Source organism: Anas platyrhynchos, chromosome 2 (genome assembly GCF_047663525.1).
Source record: "Anas platyrhynchos isolate ZD024472 breed Pekin duck chromosome 2, IASCAAS_PekinDuck_T2T, whole genome shotgun sequence".
Taxonomy (NCBI): Eukaryota; Metazoa; Chordata; class Aves; order Anseriformes; family Anatidae; genus Anas; species Anas platyrhynchos.
The window spans coordinates 42677831-42703689 of NC_092588.1; the positions used below are offsets into that span (position 1 = coordinate 42677831).

Below are 25859 nucleotides of genomic sequence, written 5' to 3' on the forward strand. Positions count from 1 at the left end.
AAGAAATGCTAATCATCACCTTATGGATGAAGTGCTTTACACTCAGCTCCCCTCCCCTCTCCAACCAAATGTCTATCAGATCTCTGCCCTGTGCAACATGCTCCAAGGTGCCCCTGCTTGGTGAGGGGATTGGCCTGGATGATCTCAAGAGGTCCCTTCCAACCTCAACCATCCTGTGATTCTGTGACTTGTTCTTATATGTCTCTAAAAAACAGCTTATTTACTCGCGTGAACTAAATTCCAGAGCAGCCAGAAGTACACTTAATTAGATATTTTCCCTCCCCCTCTACCCCCCCCCATTTTTTTTTTCTTAAATATAAAACAACATTCTACAAATTATTGTTAATTCTTTGATAGGTACAAATCCAACACGAAATGGCCAACCATTCCTGACTCACTGCTTCTGCTAGAAAAAAACATTGAAAATTAACAAGGAAGTGAAAAAGTAGCCAGGATGTTTTGCTGAGCCAGTCACCCGTGAGTCACTTTAACATTTGAAGATTAGTAAACCACATTTATATGGGGTGGAAAATCTTTTAGTAATCCAATAATATCATGCTCTGATAAATATTTCCATAGGATTAATCACCGTCATGTAAAAAATGCTACTAAGAATTCCCAACGCATTCAAGCTGGGCACTCTTCAGCACAGGAATCACAGGGGAAAGGCATCATCAAGACAGCACTGTACAAATTCATGGAAGAAAGAATAATCCAGGGCTACTTAACACATCTCCAATCCAGGAAATCTCCAAGTAATAAATCAGAAATGGCAAAGAAAATTCTCTGAATTATCATTATAAACTTGTCTTATTTATACTCTCTGCTCTAGGCACTGTAGCAGAGATAATACGCTAACACAGACCTCTGGGCCTCAGCTAGTTTAGGTTTTCTTCTTATCTGCCAAATAAAATTGGTTTATATCAAGTTCCGACTTGACGTGCTTGTAGCTACAGGTGACCTGGCATGCCTGACATGGTGGAGAATGATCACCTTGCTACTCTGCCACCCTCTTAGCTCAGGTAACATTTCTCTTTGAAATTCAGGCTGCTGCAAACCCAGAAGCTCTAAATGTTTCCCCACAGTATCTCTGGTATTCATAACTGCACAATATTTTAAGACCAAGTCATGGTGCCCCACAAACATTCCTCATTAAAAAGATAACTTGCTAGCCCTTCGATTAAACAAATTTGGGCTTTTTTGCCTGTCTTTGACCGGCGTGGTTTGTCAGTCTCTGGCATTTTTCCCCAAGTACTGAGTGACACACCACCAAACCAATTGTACCTTTTCAGGCCATGCTTTCCCTCCCTTTCACCATTCCTCTTTCCCCAGCTCACAGTACCAATACGAGCAGTGCCTCCATGCATAAACCTTTACCATTAGTTTCTATTAGATATTTCAGTATTAGATTAGGCCTCCATCCCCCACAACAAATATTTTGTAAGTAGCTGGAAAAAAATCCTTGATGCTGCAGTTTCAAATGAACATTTCAGATTCCATATAATATTTGGCATTAGATTAAATACAAACATGTCTATTTGTCTGTTTTACTGTTATTTATTTAAGAAAAAAATGTGACCATCGTATAGCAATGTGACTAGTAATGTGCGCTAGTATTGTTATATGACTAGCAATATGTGCTAGCAAATATGTGAATATAGCAATATAGCAAAATGTGACTTTTACATAGCAATATAACTAACCCAAAACATCGACTCCATGCCACAAACACTTGTTACACACGTATTATCACATCAGAAGAAAGCAACAAAAGCCAAAGAAAAAAGACTATTTAGAATGCAAGCTAGGGACTTTGCAGGAGCAGACACTTTAGCACTTATAATTGGTCAAACTTCAGCATTGCTTTTACCAAAAATTTCTTTGTTGATTTTACTGATCATACAAATTATCGGTATAAGTAGCACCATTTAACATTTAATAAGTAGCACCATTCTCTGAAGCACAGACCTTTCTGGCACAGTGCAATATTAACATGAGGAAAACATACGTTCTCACCATAAAAAATTTTATACTCCTACAAATTCTTCACTGTATACCTTCATAAACAGCAGCCACATTAGTTTCTTCCATGTATTTGGAAGGCAGGAAAAAGCTGAAAAAACTGCAAGTCAGAAGTTTTCTCATGGTAAATACACAGTTTTGACCAGGTTATTCATAAGGCACCTGCAATATCAATTCTGCATTTCCCACCCCTCATTATGACTGCCTGTGTGATGACAGCCTTTTTTAATGAAGTCACTGAAGTATGATTTAATAATAGAGAATTAAACAATGATTGATGCATGAGAAACAACATAATCAAGGCCAAAAATATCTTAGTGATAGAAGATGCCACGAAATAGTTGGACCAAAAGTAATATATAATCATGAAAAACATTAACACATACAATGAATATGTAAGGGTTTAAAACAAGTTTAATGTATTTCTTATGATAAAAGTTGCAACTGAATTTAGAATAAATCAACTTTTATATGGCTTACATTCATTTCCTATCATTGAACAGTAAACACCATTCACTTTTCACTGCCATTTCTGGAATTCCTTCCCCCCCCCCCCCAACTCCTGTATTCCTGTTTTTCTCATTTAACGTGGACAGTAAAAAGTATAAAAGTATTAAAACACACTTGATAGCGAATGTCAAATTAAAGTAACTTATTGAACAGGATGAACTAGTCTTGCTGATCCTTACTTGGATCTTTGGTCCTTGTTTTTTTAATTCCTTCTTGGGGCACTCAATGACAGCAGAAGATAGGGAGTCAATGATTGTTCTTGAAAGAAAACAGAAGAGGTCAGAGTGAAAGCACTGTGCTTTCAGCTCTGGTGTTAGATATTCTGGCAGTACCAGTACCCAGAAGAAACACTTGATCTTCAGGAACAAAAGAATGCTGAAAGGATAGCAAAAGTTTCCAAAACAAACAGATAACTGCCCCAGTAATTAATATGAATGTCTTATGTGGCTACTGGCCTATGAGGATTACCCCACTTAAAATACCAAGATTAACCACTAACTTTCAAGAAAGGCAACTATTTGCAATGTGCAACTGATCTAAATTAAGTTTCCTTTACAACCTATTAATGCCAGCCACACAGTATGTGTAGTTTGGTACCCAGAGAGACAAGGCTGACTCGACTTGCCTGGAGACCCTTGAACCCACCCATCAGTCACAGCATCTGGCAACTTTATCTGTGCTATATTTATATGTACATCAGTCCTAAACCTGATGCCAGTAGAGTTTCATTATACCGCATGATCAATCATAACTTAAGAGGTAGCACACCTCAGCTACTTGCAGATTAATTCTACCAGAAAGGAATTTCAGCTCAAAGGTTAAATAAACCATGAAATATTTATACGTCACTGCAACTACCTCAGACTACATAAACCCAGTCTCATCTGCCTGTTTATCTTCAAAATAGGCACAATGAAGTGTAAAATGAGAACAGAAGATCTGTAAGACCAAAATAAATTAAAAATACAAAATGTAAATCATATTCTCCTTATTATTTCTTATATTTCACATACACTTTGGGGCCTCTCCCTCCCTCTCTCCCGTAATGACACTAATGTGAAAGTCAGGGGCAAGAACATTTTTTGTTGGCTTTTTTTTGTTTTTTTGTTTTGAGACATTCATGACCTTCTTCTCTCTGCCACCACTCTCAAGTAAGAAAAACTCTGACATGAGATCAAAGAAAAAAAAAAAAACATCAAAATTCTGATACAAAAACATCTGTTTTACATTTTATTGCTTGACTGGATATCAGTTAATCAGAGGCCAGTCAGCCAACTCTCACCCAAATTATTTTGCTCCTGCAACTAATTTCTATAGTGTTTAGGACTCTATTCATATCAAATGGACTTTATTATTGCATCAATAATTCAGCAGCTACTACAGAAATAGTAAAAAAAAAAATAATAAAGGAAGCACACAAGTAAATTCTAGTACCTCTCTCAACTACCCTGCCCTGTTTCCTTCCCTCCCATTGCAGAACATGATACAGATTTGTTGCTTTCCCACTGTCAGCATTTTACATACTCTTAGGGGACTGGTAGGAGGCAGAGAAGGTTAGATATCTTGAGGATCTTATACTTCTATTCAGAGTTTAGTTTCTGAGGAAAACAAATCTCTGTTGTTTTCATTAATAACTGTTTTGCAGAACTACTCCGCTTGAGCATGTCTAAGTGGCTAATAAATCAAGCAGAAGTTCATGGAAAGTCTTGGTTCTTTGGCCCTACATCAAGAAAAGAGTAGCAGAGCTTCCTGGAAAATGTACCATAATTCTTCACCACAATTGCATAATCATCTTAAAACAATGACATTTAATGAATTATGTACATAATATGTTTAAAGTAACAGGCTACATTTTACACATAATTCAAGTGCTATGACAAGTGTCAACAGTTTGTAAACCATTAGATCTCAGTAGTGGACAAGGCATACAATGCATCAATGAATCTGGAGGGTTAGCGAGAAAGAGACAAATGAAGAAAAACAAAAACAAAACTAATGCATGAACGTGCACTTCCTTCATGTACCTTACCATGCTTTCAAAAGTGTACTCTAATTCTTTAATAGACTGCAGTAGGTACTGAGACTACAGTAATATTTTTGCAACACAGTTTACCCTGCACTGTTTGGTGACTAGAAGTTTTTTTTCAGGAATAAGGAAATAATTTTGTTTATATTAGTGTAGCAAGAAGAGTGAAATTCTATTGACTCCATTTCTGTAAAGCCTCTCCTTCATCTGCTGCCTCTGTGAGGTCAAGATTGAGAAGAATAAATTTGCTAAGTAACAGAGCTAAAGGATATTAGTGGTGGAAGCTTTTACTTTCTTCCACCAAGTAGCCATCCTTTAACGAAAGAGCTACAATTTTCTTACTCTGCTGCCTCCAAAGCCCTCTACAAAGAGGGTTGCCTTTCCCCAGCCAATGCCCATCAACAACAACAACTGCTTCGCACTCAGCTGACTCTGCGTGCCCTTCAAGAGACTGGACCTGATGCTGTACCCCTTCCAGTGGAGTAGCTGACCCTCCCACACAGCTTGCATCGTGCACACACTGCTCTGTTTTCAGCCTTACTGAAAGGCTGCCAAGAATAGCTGGCTTCCCAAGTGAACCAGGATGCTGGGAATTACACCATGACTCACAATTATGCAGAGAAAACACCATTCACATGCCACAGCAAGCAGGTCTCTGTACCAGGAGAGATGAGATTCCTATCCTAACCCAAGAAAGTGAAATGCTTGTTCACATTAAGGCTTGCTAGCTCAAACACAATTGCATTTGGGAACAATCAGCAGCTGCGTGAGAGCAGGAATGATGGAAATGATAGAGAAACTATGAGGTTTTGGCAACAGAAAAAACATTCAGGAACAACTGCGTGTCTGTCTGCACCTTTTAAAAGTTTAAACAAGAATATCAAATACAACTAAATTCAAAGATAAAACTCTCTTTGTGCACACTGCTTACTATATATATTATTTCATATTAAATGAATTTTCTTTCCTTAACAGAGGTATTTTGTCAATTAATGGTAACGTATCAGGGACTGATATTTCCCTGTTTCTACTTAATATAAATGAGTGTTTCCAGCTGCAGCTAACAGAGCTCACACACCACATCTCTCTGGCTGCTCATAATCAAAAACAAGAACCCCCAACAATCTTTTCTATTGCAAATTTACCAAGAGGCAACATGCACAAACTTAGGGCACAGCTACGTGACTCCAGATAATACCAGTTCACCTGAGCTGTTTCTAAGCACTGAGAGTATAATATATCTATAGTGGAAAGTATTATAAACCCTTAACAACTTTTTAATCTATGCCCTGGACAAGTTCTACGTTCTAAGAGCTGGACAAGTTCTTTTGTTGCTAGATTCTAAGTGGTACTGAAATGACCTGGTCCCTTCCAATCAAATTAAGTATAAAATCAATTAACACCTCCTCTTCTTTCACCTAGCATTTTCTCACAGTAAAATTTAATATTTATTCTGATTATTGTTAACCTTAGGCTGCTGATCTTTAGATACATTTCTGCATATTTCCCAGTGTCCATGACATGCAGAAACAGTCCCCTGAGGTACATGTCAAATTTCGTGGCTATTAGGCCATCATCCATTACATTCTAGGGCAATGAATGCCTTTGCCAGGAGACAAGTATTTCCTTACTATCTCCATTTCTCATGAAGAAACTCGAATATCCTAAGCCTGTGAATTTCTTGGACATATATACATAAAAATTAAAACAGTTACTAACTAAGGCATCAGAAACCATGTGCAAAAAGCAGAAATATTTTAATTTTGTTATCAAGCACACAAAGTGAAGACAAAATTCCTACAACAAACTTTCAAATCACCTTTGATGGCCAAGTTCAGTTGCACCATTCTAGGACACCAAAGGAGGATTGGGTAAAGTGAGACATAAACAAATCTGTCTCCACAGTCTGTCGATGTGCTAGACCTGACATTTGACTGTTACTTTGCGGGGGAGAGGGGAATACAGGTCACAGGACACACCACAAGCAAATGACAGTTACAACATCAAACCTTGAAAAGAAAAAAAGAAAAAACATTGATGGAATGTTTAATCCAGCAGCTAGGGTCCAGAGACCCTTCTGGATTTTTCTTAAGCGTGCTGATGGAACTGTACCTGTCACCACTTACATCCAATTGATCCAGGGGAAGTCAGAAGAATCAACCTCACTGGTTCATAGCTTTTGTGGGCAATGCCTGGGCATGGAATGACAACGCTTGCTGGAACAAGACAGGTCAGAGTTGAGATCTTCCTGGAGGAGTGAAAGGTTAACCTTGTGCACCATTAGGTGAAACAGCATCAACAGATAAGGCACAAAGTCATACCTATCCATATAAAGTCATACCTATCAATATAAACGAGTGCACTTTTAACAGGGAATAGAGGACAGTAGGTTTTTGGTGCCCTCTCCCCTACCCACCCTACCACCCTGTTTACTGAGCTCACTGTAGGTTTTGTGCACACAAACTAAACTCTGTACAACCATAGCCTCCATTGACCCCATATTCCATGTCATAGATATGAGCTTCTAAATCTGCAGCATCCCTGGGCCAAAATAAATAAATAAGAGGGAGTGTGATGCAGTAAATTTAAATCATTTGTCTCTACATCACTTTCCACTATTATTAGCTTGTAAATGTCAAGCTTTGACCACCTGTCAGGGCTTTATTCTCTTAAAAGAATACAGAGCTTTAAACAGGAAAATGATTATTAAATAGATGTGAAATCTTGGATGTATTTTGCTTAGCATCCTTAACAATCTCACAAACTTCAAGATCTCTACCACCCCTCAGAAATGTTGATAGCTGTTCTGTCATTGTCCCTTACATGGTCCTGAATAGGTTTATATGAAGCTGGAGGATTAAGAAAAAACTGTGCCTATTCTGCCTGATTTTGTTAGAGCTGTGCACTGTGAATTTCACAGAATCACAGAATCACAGAATTTCTAGGTTGGAAGAGACCTCAAGATCATCGAGTCCAACCTCTAACCTAACACTAACAGTACCCACTAAACCATATCCCTAAGCTCTACATCTAAACGTCTTTTGAAGACTTCCAGGGATGGTGACTCCACCACCTCCCTGGGCAGCCTGTTCCAGTGCCTCACAACCCTTTCAGTAAAGAAGTTCTTCCTAACATCTAACCTAAAACTCCCCTGGCACAACTTTAGCCCATTCCCCCTCGTCCTGTCACCAGGCACATGGGAGAACAGACCAACCCCCACCTCGCTACAGCCTCCTTTAAGGTATCTGTAGAGAGTGATAAGGTCGCCAGCCAGGATCATGTGATGGAAAGCTTTACAGTCAATATCAATATCACAAAATCATCTGAAACAACAAAGCAGTGAGGGACAAATTGTATTTGTTAGCAGGTATCACACAGGTTTGCTAGAGGTCAATGACACACTTGGATTTTGTTGTCACAGGGAGACTCAGAGTGTGCATGGTAAGGAAGAATCATTTTTGCTGGGTATAAATTGGACTGGAAGGAGTGGGAGTTCCTAAAGACCTACTGTAACAGATAACATTTTCATAGTTGCAAAATACTGTTGCCGCTTGTGGTGAGCAAAGGCTTTCCAGGCAGTACAGGATGCTGCTGCACCTCTTCACTAAACCAGGACCAAACCAGTCAAAGTCCAGACCAACTGGAAATGCCTGAGATTGTTCTCCCTGTTAAGCGAAGCTTGAAGCTGATGAGTGCCTGAGAACAGCTTCATCTATATACAGGGTAACACTTTAAATACCGCATATTTTGCAGTCCCCTTAATCAACAAATATTTACAATTTTACAAAGAGAGCCTTTAAGCTGATTTGCTTCCTGACACTTATTTTGAATAGAAAAGAACAAGCTTTGGAGCTTTTGTAGGTGCAGTTTGTTACTTTTTGTTGTTTGTGGTGGTTGTTTTAAACATACCATTTGGTAGTATTTAACTCATTCTTCTTTGTGCCTAAAGACAGCAGCATTCGATCCCACAGACATAGCCATAAGGCTCAAGGTTGGAGGAGTTGAGAAGAAAAACACTATATGCTGATGTAACACGAATCTTCCAGGTTTCAAACTGACAGTTATAAAACGCCTTCCATAGAAATACTGTAGAAATGTAAAAATATTTCCTTGAAAATGCCATTAACATAAATGCAGTAAAAATACAAAAAAAACATGAGACAGTTGTCTGAGGCAGCAGGGACCCAAACCTGAAAGCCTAGTTGATCACCATGCTGCCTTGCCATGATGATTGCCCTTAAAAATACAAAAGGGCCAAAAATAAAACCATTTTTTTCTTTTTCTTAAAAGAAAAAAGGAGGGGGGGATTTTTTATTTCACTGAACTTTTTGCTCAAGACATGCATCGTATTTTCCAGCTAGATCATACATATGATAAGTAGGACATTAATACCTTGTACAATGAAATGGCTCCCTGATATTTAAAATGTTTATTTCTCACAGATGCTGCTAGGTTATTAACAATTACCCCTAATTTATAGAAATAACCTGTTTACAGTAGCACCATAAATAAAATTGAAGCAAAAAGACAGAAACAAGGGCTCTCGAGACTGAACTTCAAAACAGTTCTGATCCCTGTGCATCCCAAATATCTGACTATGCTGAGAATATACGTTTTTGTCTAAATTATGTCTCCTGCCAACAGTCTCTACTCCCACACAAATAAGGGAAACAAAGAGCATACTGAAAGTAAATATACAAACATACATATACACATACTTAAAAATATCAGAATTTCTAATTTTTTTGTTAAGAATCCAAAGGTTTCCCTTGCAATTTTGCAGAGACCACATCATATGCTCTAACAGGGCTGTTTGTAATCAAGAGAGAAATCAAAGCTGTTCAACATCAGAGATAAAGGAGCCTTAAATGTACTGATGGCAACCACTTACTATTATGAAAGTGTGCAGCACACTTCAGAAGAACAGAAAGGTCAGGAACGGAAAAACTTCTCTCAAACTTTTACTACTGTTGCTTCTAAATTATGATTTGCCACATAGAAATTCTCTCTCCAGCCTTCTTGATTTGTAAGGTTTCAAGTGTATCTTGAATTGTATTGCATTATAAAATCAGTGCACTACAGAGACAAGACTGCAATGCTTCATTACCTGAATAATCAGGTTTTAAGAAAAGGGCTTTCTGGAAACGAAAGTTATTATAAACAGCCACAACTGCGGACAGTAACTAAAAAATTCAGTCAGTGACAGCAAATTTGTTAGACAACTACACAGAAATTGAATAATGTGTAAAAAAAAACACCACAGCATAGTTACCTAACAAAAAAGAATGACTGCTAAGGACTCCATGAAAAAACACATCTAGTTATTCTGTTCCAAGGATTTGAATAACAGTGTGAAGACCACCTATATTTTTCAGATCCAATCCAAAAGAGCATTTTGAAAACAGCATATTCAGCCTTCCTATGAAAGGGGATGCCCTACTTTATATGCATTCCAATCTCAAACCCCCAAGCCCCTCAGCAGTGGTTATAGCACAAATTCTGAAGTGAGTTCAATTACATACCTACAAAGAGAAGATGATTACACAAAGCTCTCAACACAGAAGTGCTTGAGAACAGGCAAAAAATAATACTTCAAGGTGTCCACAGTACAATTAAGATACTAGCCACATATTGTTAGAAGTAGACTTCTGTGGTCTAGGTACTAATGAGTATGGGTGGGTTGTCAAAAGTTTATAAACAGTAAGTAAAACGGCATCAGCTTCTGCTCAACCACATTATTGAACATACAGCAGACAGGAGGCCCAAAAAACTCATCCTGTTTCGTTTCATTCACACCACTGAAACAAGAAAGCTAAATACTAAAGGAATAAAACTTACCACCAACTCAAAAATGTTCTTTCGTGACACCCTCAAGAAAAAATTAAAAAAAAAACACTGCAGGAATTTCTTTTAAGAAAGCAAAATTAGAAGGTACTTAGCTATAGGAATGATAAATGTAAAAAGAACTGATCCACAAGGCTGAGGACTACTAAACAGACAAACTTAGGAAGCACATCCTCACAAAAAGATAAACATGGTCTTAAATGTCATATGCTGCAATGTGAAATTTGAATTTCTTTTTCTTAAAATTTCTCTGTTTTGCTGCTGCTGAAGATAGGGTGAGATGTCATAATTACTAACTCTGAAAACCGTAATTTCTGATATTTAGCTTTTACTTGTATATTTAGATCACAGTGGTACAACAAAGTATCAGTTCCTCCACAAAAAAGAACTGTTTTCTCTATATAGTTTAAACCCATTTAAGGAGGTGGGGAACAATGACAACTCTTAAGCTATACAGTGAAAATTCACCTACTAAAATTTTGTATTTCTGGGACTTCAAGAACAATAAAACCACTCACCAAGAAGCATCTTTCTTTTGTGCTTCAAGCCAGTAATGGCGGGGGGGGGGGGGGGGGGAGGGGGAGGTGAAACACACAGAGAAAACCATGTATCTTGATGAGAAGAGTAAAGCCTGAACACACAGCCTTATTAGAACAGCCTCACTGATAGTCAGGCATTGTAAACCAGGAAGAATTGCTTTCCCATACTGGTGGCATTCTTCAACTGTTAGCAAGCCTCAGGCAAACTACCCAAGACTTCTGTAACAGAAATATTTCAGTTACTAAAACAACTAGATTAATCATGATTAATATCCGTTATTGATCAGGCTCCTTTTCTTTCATTTACAACCATTTTTAGTATATTGCATTTACTGAGGACCCTCTGGCAAAACTACTACTTTGAGTAAACAGTTGCCTCTGCAATTCATTACATATGAATTACCCTGTAAGCCACATCAATGTTGCTCCATTTAGGCAAGGTTTAAATTTATATATATACATACATACATATAGATAGATAGATATAAATCCACACAAACAGCAAAGACTAAATATTACCATATGTTGCATGCATTCATTTGCTACTTTGAGTGTCAAGATAAGGAAGAAGCTCCACAGACTCAAAGTATCTCACTGAGTTAACCAAGATGACCCAAGAGATCACTTGAATTACCAAGTCTAGGAAAGCAGGAAAGAAAGCACGCCCTCTTATGCCAAATCGTACAGATACAGCTTGGATAGCTACCAAGAGCAGACTGAACTGAGAAAGCTCATGTCATTTTATGGAATGTCAAATTTTTCTTAAAATGGGATTGTTAAAGACAATTTGAGTGAACTCTGTTCAGATTCTTCACAGAAATGAAATACGTGACCTAAGGAACCAGAATGGGGTCTCCATGAAGTTACTCGGGAGCTCAAAGGACAAAACTTTCCTGCATCAGTAAAGCACACAAGCTGCAGAAAGCTGTTTGGGCACCCATAGAGTGCTGCAAAGACCCTGGGCAAAATCAAAACAACCACACTTGCAGCCCGCAAAGGGAGCAGAAAGCATGCACAAGAAAGCTGGTATCCCTAAGGTGAAACACAGCTGCTGGGAAAAAGAAGACACAGACTTTCCCACACTTGGGAACTAGAAATCTATGGGACGATAGGGGCAATGCAGCCTTGTTTCAGATGAATTATCAGTCATACTGCACTTCATGAAACACTGAAGGAGTTCCTGGAAATCATGGGGTTAATACGCACACTTCACAACAATGAATTAGATGAAATTTACTAAGAGGAGAAAAGAAGAAAGCCATAACCCCCAGCACACAGGTCTAATCACAGAATATTTTTGTGAATATTTTGTAGTAATCAGCCATGACAAATCACATCGGCCGCCAAAAAAAAGTTTTGAAGTACATCTGAATGCCTAACTTAAAGTCTAATTCACATCTCTAATGTAGAAGGGTTAAAATACAAGTGTGCTTTGCACACTCACACACCTTAATTCAAGTGATTCATGATATAAAACTCAACTTCAACTATGGAAGACCCTTAAATTTTCCTCCTGTATGAGATTAATACTGCTGGAAATTATTAAACATGCAATAAATGGCAATTGACTTTTCATCAATACCACAGTGTTTAATGCTCTCAGTGAACAATGTAAGACAGTATGGGAAACTGTCTAGTAAAGCTGTAAGATTAAATTGAATTTATACAAATTTCATTTTTATATTTGAACATATATAAATGAATATATTTACATATATGTTGTAGTCAAAACATAAATGTATGTTACATGATCATTGTTGATGTCAGTGAAGTTTTCAATCAAATAAAGTCTGTATGTGTTTACAGCCATGTCTCAAACTGCTCGAGAAGTCTGTTTCCTATTACTCCATTGAGGTGAACTGAAGATGCCCAGCAGAAGAATATTGCAACATCCAAGTAAGATTATATCATCCTGTCTTTATATGCTCCATGTACTGTACCAAACCAAGGAACTCGCCTGTTCTTTCAGTTTGCTAATCTCTGTAAAAAGCCATCAGAAAGGACCACCATATAACTAAGAGGTGCTTCTTAAGCATCTACAAATGCAAGATATGGTGTTTTTTTATTTTATTTTAATAAAATAAAAAAAAAAATAGAGATGGTGACTGTGACCAGAATTAACCAGAAGAGCCCAAGCATAGTAGGAAGGAGACATGGCTGTGCTGAGCCTACAGGTACACCTGAAGTAGGTGGACAGGATGGCAGATTCATAGGTTAGGTAAAAGTAAGTGAGAAGGGAAGTTTGCAGTAGTAAATTGGGGAAAACAAACAAAAAGAAAAACAACAAACTTGCTTAGAGAAGACCAGATCAACAAGGATATAAGACAAAAAGTGGAATCAAATCATAACAGAGGTCTTAGAGATGTGAACAGCTAGTTGAAAGAAGATGGCCAAAAGGAGAAAAAGAAGTTAAACTATACAATAGTGGCATTAGGTCCAGTGTGAAAAATTATGAACAGCTAGAAAGACAAAATGTGGTAACACAAACAGTGAGCGTGAAAGTAAATTGTTTAATACAACAGTAAGAACACTAATAAGGAACAGCATATTACTATACAATTTTCTAATTCCCCACAAAATCTATATCTGACTGGGAATTATATCACAACTATGAGAATCTGAGAAATAAGTATGAACATTATAAACAGTAATCAAATAAAATCTAGCATCTCTTCCAATGATTTTGATTTATAGAGTCAGACATTCATAGGAATATGTGGTAATCAACAGCAACCCTCTGGTGCAAAATACATACATTATGTTCCTAAACTCAAAGGTAGCCAGCTTTCCATGCTTCAACAACCAAATGCAAAAATGATTGTTGTTGGTCTTGAGTATGGAAGATAAAAATAGTCATGCTTACAATGAAGACTTGTCTCTATTGTCTTGTGGCATAGCAGTTGAGAAACACAAGGAACACTTTCCATTTCTTAGCAGAACATCAAATCACACACTCAGCCACTTGTAGATTAAAACTGTCTTACAGCTGTGCAACTAGCAACTCACAGAAGAGGACATAAAATTCTTATAAAGATGCTCATAAATTTGGGATTCTCCAGACACAGATCATCCTCAAAAAAGCTATAGTGTACAACACACAGAAATATGAAAAACACAGCAGAAAAGGAGAGTACCCACAAACTAAGGTATATTGTGAATATGCAAATGTGCTTTATTTCATAGAAACTCTTAAGGCAGCAACCAGGAAAGGGGGATAAAAATCATGAGAGAATTGAGCTGCAGGATATTTAGAAGAGATACAGGTATTTGAAATAAAAAAAAAAAAAAAAAAGAATGTCTTTCTACATTTTAAATTGGAAGACATGCATGCAACAGCAGACACCAAAGAATGATTTTCCTCCATGCTCATTCTGATGCATATGACCTAGTCACTGCCAAGAGTGCCAAAATTCATTTTTTGAATCCTACTGAAGTGCTGTCAAAACAGCAGTCCAGCGAGATAAAAGGGCACTCAAAACTGAAATCACATTTTAAGCTCACTAACCCTTTCTGTTATTCTCCGTTAGTTTCTATTTTGTTATGGAAATATTTTCACATGGAAATGATATTTTCATCAGGAAAACTTCTCTCCTGATGAAGATTATGGCAATACATCAAAGAGAACCCCCCAAAGAAAGCATCTGATTGCCTAAAAGAACGTATTATCTAATTCTCTTTTTGTTTTTCACTGTTTCTTTTTAATAGTACGCACACACAGAGAAAATGAAAATGGAGAGTGAAAGGGAAGGAAGGAGGGGAACAGTGAGAAATGGTAACAAGGAGCACTGCATGAAAAAAAAGGTTAATTACAGGACAAAAGATGCAAGGAATGTAAAGAATGTCAGCAAGTAAATAAATCAATAATCTACAGTCATCATCTACATTCCTGAACTACCTTGAAAGCAAGGATATCTGCCCTTAACATACCCAACAACAATAAAGATTTTTCAAGGCAGACTTCCACTGCAAGCTCTGTTTCTGTAAACAACCTCCTGTCAACACTTGATTACATGGGAACCTTTCCAATGCCAGTCAATTTAACTCTTTTAACAGTTTTGTTTAATATAAGCTTGTAAATACACTATTACTTGCAACAGGGCTCCATTTTGGGGCCAGTTCTCTTCAGAGTTTTCATAAATGACTGGGATACAGGACTTGAAGGTGTATTAAGTTTGCAGACCACGCTAAATTGGGGGAAGCTATTGACTCCCTTAAGGGTAGAGAAGCCTTGCAGAGAGATCTTGTCAAATTAGAGGGTTAGGCAATCATCAACTGCTGCATGAAGTTCAAAAACAGCAAGCACTGGATTCCACACCTGGGATTCCAACCCTGGCTTTACATACAAACTGGGGGACAAGAGGCTGGAAAGCAGTCCTGTAGAAAGGGACCTGGGGGTTCTGGTTGACATTAAGTGGAGTGTACCCTGGCAGCCAAAAGGGCCAACAGTACCCTGGGGTGCGTCAGGCACGACATGGCTAGCTGTTGAGGGAAGGGATTGTCCAGCTCTACTCTGTGCTGGTGCAGCCTCACCTTGAGTACTGTGTGCAGTTTGGGGCACCACAATATAAGGACACAAAACTATTAGAGAATATCCAAAGGAAGGCTACAAAGATGGTGAAGGGTCTAGAGGGCAAGACGTATGAGGATTGGCTGAGGTCCCTTGATTTGTTCAGCGAAGAGGACATTGAGGGGAGGCCTCATGGTGGCCGGCAGTTCCCTCATGAGCAGACCAGAGGGGCAGATGCTGATCTCCATACTTTACTGGATGCAGTGGGAACATGACTACTGAGGATATGGGAAAGGCTGAGGTTCTTAATGTCTTTACATCCATCTTTACTAGTCAGACCACTTATCCTCAAGGTACTCAGCCTCCTGATCTGGAAATCTGGGATGAGGAGCAGAGGAAACCCCCCATAGTTCAGGTGGAAAGAGTTAGAGACCTGCAGCCTCACCTGGGCTGTCACAAGTCTATGGGGCCAGATGGGATTCACCCAAGGGTGCTGAAGGAACTGTCGGATGTGATTGCTGGGTTGCTTTCTGTCATCTATCAGCACTCATAGTCATTTGGAGAGGTCCCAGATGACTGGAGATTTGCTAATCTTATGCCCATCTATAAGAACAGTGGTAAGGAGAATCTGGAGAACTACAGTCCTGTCAGCCTGACTTTGGTTTACCTTGACCTAGGGAAGTTTATGGAAAAAATCATCTTGAGTGCATTCACACAGCATATGGAAGACAACCAGGGGATCAAGCCCAGCCAACACGGCTTCACAAAAGGTAAGTCCTGCCTGACCAATCTCATCTCCTTCTATGACTGGGTGATCTGCCTGGTAAATTAGAGAAAAGCTGTTGATATAGTCTACCTAGACTTCAGCAAAGCCTTTGACATGGGTCTCCCACAGTATTCTCCTGGAGAAGCTGGCAGCCCACAGCTTGGACAGGTACACTCTTTGCAGGGCTAAAGCTGTCTGGATGGCCAGGCCCAGACAGTAGTGGTGAACAGAGTGAAATCCAGCTGGCGACTGGTCACCAGTGGTGTTCTCCAGAGGCTGATGTCTGTGACTAACCTCTTTAATATCTTTATTGATGACTTGGATGAGGGAATGGAGCATAGCCTCAGTAAGTTGCAGACAACACCAAGTTGGGGGGAAAGTGTCAATCTGCTGGAAGGTTAGGAAGGCCTTGCAGAGGGACCTGAACAGGATGGGTTGATGGGCAGAGGCCAATGGGATGGGGTTCAACATGGCTAAGTGCTAGGTCACTGATGGTACGAGGATGGTTGGGCCAGATGACCTTGGCATTCTTCTCCAGCCTCAATGATTCTATGATCTCTGCTCTCTGATGACAGCAGAGATGTAAACCTGAGGGAACGGTATAGAGCTGGGACAGGGGAAGGTAAGACTGGGTATTAGGAAAGAGTTCTTCACCCAGAGGGTGGTTGGGCACTGGAACAGGCTCCTCAGGATAGTGGTCACAGCACTAAGCCTGTCAGAGTTCAAGAAGCATTTGGACAATGCTCTCAGACACACAGTCTGCTTTTTGGGTGGTCCTGTGTGGAACCAGGAGCTGTACTCAATGATCCTCGTGGGTCCCTTCCAACTCAAGATATTGCATGGTTGTATGATCAGCCAAGAAACATTAACAAGCTGACATGAACACTGAGCACTGCACTTAGTTTAAAAAAAAAAAAGTTAAGATCAGCACCAAATAATTGCAGAAATAATACACTAGAACCTCACCACAACTGCACTTCTCTGCTCTAAAACAGAGCCTAGCAGCTCATGCAGAATAAAAACACAGATCAATAAAACCAAAAGACTAATGTGGTTTTATAAATGTATTTCTTCACAGTGGCATCAGTATATTATGAAGTTAGAGTTTTACAGAGGTAATAGAAGTTGAGCAATAGAGACAAGAGGACATAAAAATCATTACTTCTTAACAAACTGGGATCATTCCATATTTTGGGGGGAGCGTGGGTAGAGGGAGAGGGTGGGGGGTTGAAGAAAGTACTGCAAAACAAGTACAGAACTATAACCAAGAATAGGCCATCAAATAGGGTGGCACAACAGAAGTAGATCTGCAGAGCAAAACAGTGGGTGTTGAAGATATTACGGATATTCACCCAACACACATTTCATAGGGGTTTACACGAGACTAACTATGGACTGGTCCAGTGAACTAAGCATCCAGCAGGGCCTGATGTGAATCATATGTTCTTGTTTAATTCAAAAAGAGATCTAGGTCATCCCGTGGCGCAAACTAAAGCATGGTAAATTGCCACAACAGTAACTCTGCTCAGAAGTGTAACCCTTATTCAATGCTAATAAACACTTACCTGAAATTGCAATGGGCCACTGACGATACATATAAAAAAAAGTTTGTATATCCGGTATCTAACCAGCTTTAACAGCAACACCACCACCACGAGACTGGGTTAGAATGATTCAGTACTAGTATTGCTACCTAGAAGCCCACTTTTGTCTACAAAACATTACAATAATTCTTCAAGAATTGCTTTGCCACACAACATAAAATGTGTAAAAAAGCAGAGGAAAAAAATCAGCATCTAGAATTATATCAGAACTGGACTTGGACACAGTACGTATTTGCACCACTTATTTTCGCAAACAAAGCTGATAGCACAATTAGGCACCTGGGGTCATCTTTTCCTGAGATCCAAGTTATTTCTTAATGCATGTATGAAGTATAGATATTAAACAAGTCTGACAACCATTTTTTAAGTCATGGATGCAATTACTTTAACCAGGACAAAAAAAAAAGCAGCTGACCCTGCCCCTCCCCACCCTCCCCCCCAAAACACGCACACACACAAGAAAACCAAAAACCTACTGTACCTGTATGCTGTCCTTCAATCCAGGCTTGCAGATACATGAAGAGGAGTAGACCAGCTACTCCAAACATCAGTAGCGACACAAAGACTTGTCTTAGGTTCATGACCCTATCAGAGGGCTACTTCTCAGCTTTCAGAATAATGCATGGCTCATTTTTATGAAATCTTCAGTGCATCTGGATCTTCAGTATGTGAACTTCTTCCCCTGAGACTCTGACCTGGAATAATAATAGATGCAGCTAGTTTTTATGCTACATTCTTATACTCCACCAAAGACTCTGTATCCAGTGTATTGAATGCAAGCTGTATCTCTCACAAACTATTATTTCCAATGCTGAGATTGCTGTTCACAATTTTGACGATGACAATACAGGATATAAGCAAATCCCTTGGATGGGATTTAAGCAAATCTCTTCAAGTGGCTACAGATACCAGTCCACCTCCACACCACTGGACATCACCCACTGCCATAATGGTTAGTGCCCCCAGATAAGATGCTTGGGGAATTAGTTGACCAGCATTTTACCGAGCTATGTTGTGACATGGGAAAGATTTGTCAAGAACCTGATTCTTGACATTAACTTCATTGGAAATGTGATCTTGCAAAAATGACTACTATTTTGAAGAGCAGAGGGCCTAGAAGAAGGAAGTAATTTAGTTAACACCCTACACCTGACATAAACAGGCCATAAAACTCAGTTTATAACAGTATATAGAAGACACTGCAGAGCATAAAAAAAAGCCAACTTGTTAACCTGAATCAGGACACATTTGGTTTGAAAGCAGTTTACTAGAAACTGAAGAGCAGCTGTTAAAGCTAGCCTGAACAGTAAGAGGATAAAAAAAAGCACATTGAAATTTGACAAAACTGAACACTCCTGTAAGTGAGTACCTGATAGAAGTGTCTCAAACTACAGCAAAGAACAAGTCAAGCTTTTAAAGGAAGACAGTACATTGAAAAAAAAATATTTGAAAGAGAAAAACATTAAAAGAACAGAACGGAAGTTCAAGTGCATTCAAATAAACAGAAAACTAAAATGCAGACACTTACCAGTTACATGTATTCTGAAAACTGAGAGTATGGAACATTCCACAAGAAAAGTTTGTATTTTTAAGTAGCTCAGCACTGTCATATCTTTACATGCTGAATTTCTAAAAATACTCATACACATAAGGCTTAGCAGGGAATCCCATTAAAAATAGCTGCTGAATGAACAGAGTAACTATGTTTTCTAAGAGGCAAAAGATTTCAAGACCAACAAAGAAGCATCTGAAACTTGTCAGAACTTTTTTTTTTTTTTTCCTACTTTCAGCATCTCACACAGCTCCATAGACATTCCCAACATGTGTAGGCTGGCACTGCAGCTCTTGCCAGCCACTTGCTCTCATCAACCCTGACTGCCCTGCCCCTTCTGCCAGCAGCAGGGCTTACACATCCACACAGAAACATTCAGAAACTCGATCCAACTAAAAACTGCTCCACAAAACAATGGAATGGGAACTTTTCTGACAAATGAAGTGAGAAAACACCGGTTTAGTCAAACTACAGCCCTAACCAGGTGTCTACAGTTTTTCTGTTAGCAGTACCACCCATTATATGCATCTGTGACACATGCTGGCACAGGATATAGAGCTGACCTTGCCCAAGCACCATCATGACTGCAGGCAGCACCACCTGCAAGCCCTGCATTATCATCTTTTGGATGCACAGTAGAAACCAGGAGCAGTAGCAAGCAATTTAGTCTGTTAATATGAAAAAAAAAAAAAAAAGAGTTTTTTCTACTAGGGTAGTTTTTGTTTTGAGGGGATAAAAGTTTGTTTTTAAAAAAAAGTGTTTTAATACCTCTTTAAACTACAAAAGAACACCAAGAAAAAAAAACATCCTACTCCACCATCAGTCGTTACATTTATCTTTGTATCAAGTTTTCAGGTTTCTTGCAATTAGTTTAATTTAGTTTACATGAAACTGTATTATTTATGCGTTGGCTACATTTTAAGATTAGGTTTAAATAAGAATACCTACTTCAGCATTGGTTAGACTCTAAATAGATCAAACCCACCCAGAATGTAAACCTATTCTGCTACCTTATAATATTTTTAAAGGCTTTTCAGCTTGAATAAGTACTTTAATTTATTTAATACAGTGATTTGTAACCCACATACAGAAAAAGTGATAGTTGCATTAAAAAAAAAGTCTGAGTCCAGTAGTCTTCCAGTAGAACTTGAAAAATGGCCACACAACACTGACAAATCTGCTCTTTCAGCATTAAAATGCAACGGTCGTGGAAAACACTCCCAGCATCCTGGCAAAGTGGAAATATCTGCAAATATTCTTTAATCAAGATGAATGCTCCTTTGTGGCTGCAAGGGAAGAGCAAATAATCAATTGCTTTCAACCTAAGTATTTTCAGAGGAGATCAGTCCTATCCACGTGGAAGCCTAGCATCCCAGTTAAGCTGTAGATCTTTCTTTGCCCTCGGTCCTGGTCCAGATTGCTCTACTGGGCAGTAGTTTGACATACTGGATAGGATGGTTACTTCAGGAAAACTAATACAACCTAACTGCTGTGACTCTCTCAGCTACACTGAAATCAAGTTTTTCTTTAGCTTAACCTCTCCTCATCTCTTTGGAGGTATGGACCCTAATGTGCCATTCCAACTCAAGCTTGCAAAGGGAACACGTTAGGGACGCTTGCACCCTAAAATTTCAAGTCCTTTCAACTTTTTGAGAGAGATTGCTACATACTGTTCCTATCATGTATGGAGAGAGAACAGCAGACAAAAACAGTACATGCAACACAATGTTGTGTTACCAACACAAAGCTCTTTGCAGCAAAAATTAGAAACTTGACAAGTTTATAGCTATTCACTTCTGAGGCTAAATTGCTTAACTCCATTGTCAAATTTAAGAGTTTCAGGAATCCGCATTCCATTAATGTAAAACCCCTGCATTTTTCCCGTTTGTGTTTTGGGTTCTGTTCAAAGGTGCAAATTCCTGCACAGGGCCAACACAAGCAAATGAAATAGCACAGCCACCCCCAAAATGAGTAAGAGTTCATATCCTGCTTTTGGCATGCTTCTTTATTTCAGTACATCATCCGTCCTTCTCTACCTGGCAAGCAAATACACCTGCAGCTGAGGAGATGCATCTCTAGCACTCAAATACCATTCCTGGCTTCCTGTTATTCTAGACCACACAAAACCAGTGGTTCTTGGTTGTAGTACATTTGGCTAACTTAATATTTCCTTGAGACTATTCCCTTTGCCATCACCTAGCTCTAAAATCAAATACAGAAGGGTTTCTAAGTAGTTTGAGGCAATGTATTATTCCTCTTTTTAATTCCCCTCCATACTTTTTCCTCCACCTGAAAAAGGATGATCATGATTAGTGGTTAGCCAGCAGTGAATAAATAGATGCTCCTTATAATGGTCAAAGCATTCATGTTACTGTGGGTTACCACAAATTCCCACTCACTCAGCATCTCTGAAGACACACCTGAGTTAATAAAGGAAAATGAAAAATAGCACACTAAGCTACTGCAACCCTTCACAGCCCACACATCATTTTTTCCTTCCTTCTTTTCTTTTTACCCCCAAGAAGCAACACATTTCCTGATGCCTCTACAGGAGAATCATGGCAGGATAATTTTGCGCCAAGGAATGTCCTGCTGGACACCCGCCCAGGCTACTTTCAGCACAGTCAGCGAAAGGATACAAGGGTATCTTCTCACTTCACCGCTCCCCCTCCTCCCTCACTTCTCATCCGTTAGCTTGTGTCCTACTTCATGCGTATCCTCTGGGATCACCTTTCCACTCTCCACACCTCAACTCTCTGGCTTCACAACAACATGAGGTACAGCCCTAGCTCTTAACAATGCTTGCAAAGTTCTTCTTATAAGGCAGTGCTATTCTTTGTTCTGGTTTATCCCAATAGTTGCTAGGAATAAATATACAGTATTTGCTCTTTTCTCTCTCCAACAAGTTATGCAGAGAATTATGGTTGGGTGAAGTCAAAGTTTTAGAGAAATTTGAATTAAATGCATAATCAAATCAAGATAACCAAACAGTCCTGCTGAGCAAATTCACAGGAGTGAGGGGAAAATAAAGAAAAAAAAATAAAAAGATTCATAATGTTGCCCTTTCGATCCATAGGAATCTACTTGAGGGTCAAAAAGGTTAGAAATCTACTTGAGGGTCAAAAAGTTTAGAAGTCTCCAGACTTCACTACAAGGGCTAAGAAGAGGGCAGCGCAGTGATGAGTTTCTCTCCCATCTCATGACAGCCAGTATATCAGTACCTGGTGGCTCAAAGGCAGAAAACCAGTGTCTACCTTTATAATCTAACAGTCAGGCCACTGATACATCAGCCCTGCCTCCATACCTCAGCAACTTCTCAGCCTCCAGAGACACTTGGACACAGCCTTCTTATAAGTGTAACTGAAGACACCATCTGGCCTGCACAACTTTTTCCACTGGCAATAACAGATTACTACTTACCAGCCTTGCAAATCAGGTTAAGAGAATTTTGTTAGAGTTCTGTAAGAAAAACAATGAAACCTGCTGCATGAAATACGTATCTGAAATACATATATATTTATATAAAATGGAATCTTCTGTATGAAAATATGTAGATTTCTTTGAGAAGAAAACTGCTTAAAGTAAGCATCCTTCCCTTGCCCACTGAAAATCCTGAAACAATAAAGCCCCTTCAAAAAGAAAAAAAAAAGATCTTAAAATTAAAGTTTCAAGAATAATAAGAAAATTCCAAACATCAGCATCACCAGAGCAACTTCCCACCAGTCAAGTTGCACATATTTAGCATTTTTCTACTTTACTCTCCCTTGTTACATATAAAACCTCAATGCTGCTAAAGAAATTACGTTTTGTTATTAATGCATATTAAGTGCATATTAATGCACTTTATAGCATACAATATGTTATACAAAATAAATAATGTGGCACAGTAAATATGTTTTGCTTTCGATTTGGCCACTTTAATATATTAAAGTCTGCTTCTTATTACCCCTTCAATATTTTTTCCAAAGAAAAAACTCTTAATGAAGTAATATATAAAAATAAGACCTATTTTACTAACAGAGCATGTATTGGTTTCTGATGCCATTAAACATTCCCATAAGAATTGTATCAGGTGACTGAAACCAGCCCATAGTAGCCACATTACTTCTGAGGTCATGTAGAATTATGGACACTAACCTGGTCCTACCTGTCAACCTTAAATCCTCTTGAGCTTCAGATGATATTAGTTTAATCCACACAGTAACTGTCTAGTTAATTAGCTTGTAAGTAATAGAAAGCTGCAGTAATTTTACTTTACACAATAAACAAAAGCTGTGCTCATGTTAACAACAGATAAATGCAGAGCTGTCCTACACATGAGTGTGTAGGTTAACGTAAGTTCTGCTTGCTTAAAGAACACAAAAACACTCCAGTAACAGTGAAAATTACAGGTTTGGAACTTTACCAGTTTATCAAAATATTCAATACCAATGGTTTCATTCTACAGACCAGGACACATCTTCACTTCAAAAAGAATAAAGGCTTTATCATTTTCCATAATAGCTCCCAGTCAGGACTGCACCTACTGTACCTAAGCACACAAAGACGTGTTTGGCATGCTTAGCTCTCACCTGCCTGAAGGACAGTGAGCAGTCCTGTGAAAGTCACATGGATTATGGAAAGTTAGACAGAAACAGCGTGCGAGACAGCAACTTGATGCCTCTGAATCTTATAGGCAAGGTTGGAGATGGACTCCCCCATCTCCCCACTTAAGATTGGGGAATTAAAAAAAAAAAAAAAAAAAAAAAAAAAAAAAAGCTTCAACAGTCTTTTTTCTTTCTTTCTTTTTTTCTTCTTTCATGTAATTAAATTATAAGACCTTGTTTATTGACCGCAGTGAAACAAAGTGTTTTTAGCATGCCAGTCTTGCAGTCTGGTTGCCCTAATCACTCATGTTACTGCTTGAAAACGCACAGACAACACTACTATTTATTTTATTTTTTTTAATTTAATAGATATGCCCTGAATTCCCGATTTCTCGTGTGATGACTGTGAAGGGGGGGGGCGAAGGAAGGAAGAGTAGTCAGCAGAAAAGTTGCTTCTTTTGCGGAGCGCTCCCTCGCACAGTACCGCGACAGGGGAGTAATAGGTTTCCACTGAACTTCTGGGGGACGCTCCAGAGCGCCCAGCTCCTGAAACAACCCACAACCCTCCATCTCCGTAGGGAGCCATCCCTCGGCAGCCGGTCCCGTGAGCGAGAGCCCCTTACCACCACGGCGGCCCCGGGAAGGCGAAGCGCCCCGGTAGACCCGCAGCAGACGAAGCAAGCTCTCGCCCCGGGCCACCCCCATCCCCCAGGGTGAAAACATACCGAGGCGGCCACGATCCGTCTGCTGCCTCCTCCCGCTAGTAAAACACCCGGCACCCCAGGGCTGGGCGGCAGCGGAGCGCCGCGTTAAGAAACAGGCTGCTCGCAGGGTCAGGAAGCAAGCCCCCAAACAAGCCCACCCGCCTCGCCGACCGGGGCGGAGGCGGCCTCCGCGCCCCGCCCCGGTGCGCCCCGCCCGGCCCGGCCGCCCCCGCGCCACCCCTTTTACCTGCCCGCTTCGGAGCGCCGCGCTCCTACTACCGGGCGGGAGGCGTGCCCGTAGCGGTGGGGAGGCACAAAGTTTCACCGCAAAACTTTGAGGATGGGGAGGCTGGGGTGGGGCCCCCGCCTGAAGGGGGGGGAACCCCGCTGGCGCCTTGGGGGGTGAATCTCGGTGAGGGCAGGTAAATGCCGTGTTTGCTCACCCGCTTGCCCTCTCCTCCGCCTGTGTGTCTGCAAAACCTGTGTCATTAAACAAAGAGCTTCTCGCCGTTCCTGCCTCAGAACGCCCCTGAGATTAAGCGCTTTGCTAACAGGTTTTGTTTGCTGTTACATATCCAGAGGTAGGTTCTCCCAAAGCCAGCAAATAAACGCGTCTAAGCTGCCAGGTAGAGGCAAGTCATAGCTGGAGTTAGCTACCGAAACAGGTAGTATTCCAAAGTAAAAACTTTGTCATCTGTGGGAGACACTGTGATAGATAAAAATATTTAACTAGTGTTTCTTAACACTTCAGATGTGCTTTGCAAACATTATCAGCTTATTGTGACAATAGTCCAGCCGTGCAGACAAATGATATTGTCTCTCTTTAACTGGCACGTTGCTTCACTTATGTTTTTTTCAAGGACATGCTCTAGTTCCTGCTTGTAATGGGGTAAACACAGAGGAGCTCTGATTTTCTAGAGATATTCTCAAGCCAATTTTATACAGCTCTCTCCCCTTCAGGCATTTCACTTCATTGCTAGACTGCATGTTCCTAGAATTACTCCCTGTATTACAGACCCATTGCTCACTTACAGCACAAGCCCTTTCTTGATATAACAGTAACATATCTTCACATTTTTGCACATCTTTTATTTTAAAAGCTATCAAACCATCTTGTGCACTGTTACAGCTAGCACACAGGGATCACTTCTCCAATCAACCAAGCACAACCAACTTTGACATGAAGATGAACATCACCA

The 25859-nt window shown here is 39.6% G+C and overlaps 1 protein-coding gene across 5 annotated transcripts in view; it reads right to left on the reverse strand.

The window, feature by feature from the left end:
* CHST9 (carbohydrate sulfotransferase 9) overlaps positions 1 to 25126 on the reverse strand; it is a 97096-nt gene extending 71970 nt beyond the window's left edge. The window contains exons 1-2 of one of the 5 annotated variants that reach the window (XM_072034631.1): positions 25104 to 25126; positions 18300 to 18513 (exon numbers count right to left, since the gene is read on the reverse strand). In XM_072034631.1, coding sequence (XP_071890732.1) covers positions 18300 to 18399 — 100 coding nt within the window. In that variant the 5' untranslated portion in view covers positions 18400 to 18513; positions 25104 to 25126. Of the gene's footprint in view, positions 1 to 18299; positions 18514 to 19346; positions 19368 to 24681; positions 24864 to 24907; positions 25049 to 25103 lie in introns of those variants that run through there. The other 4 variants (XM_027452191.3, XM_027452189.3, XM_027452192.3 and 1 more) reach the window with 4 other exon arrangements.
* Between the last annotated feature and the right edge of the window lie 733 nt (positions 25127 to 25859).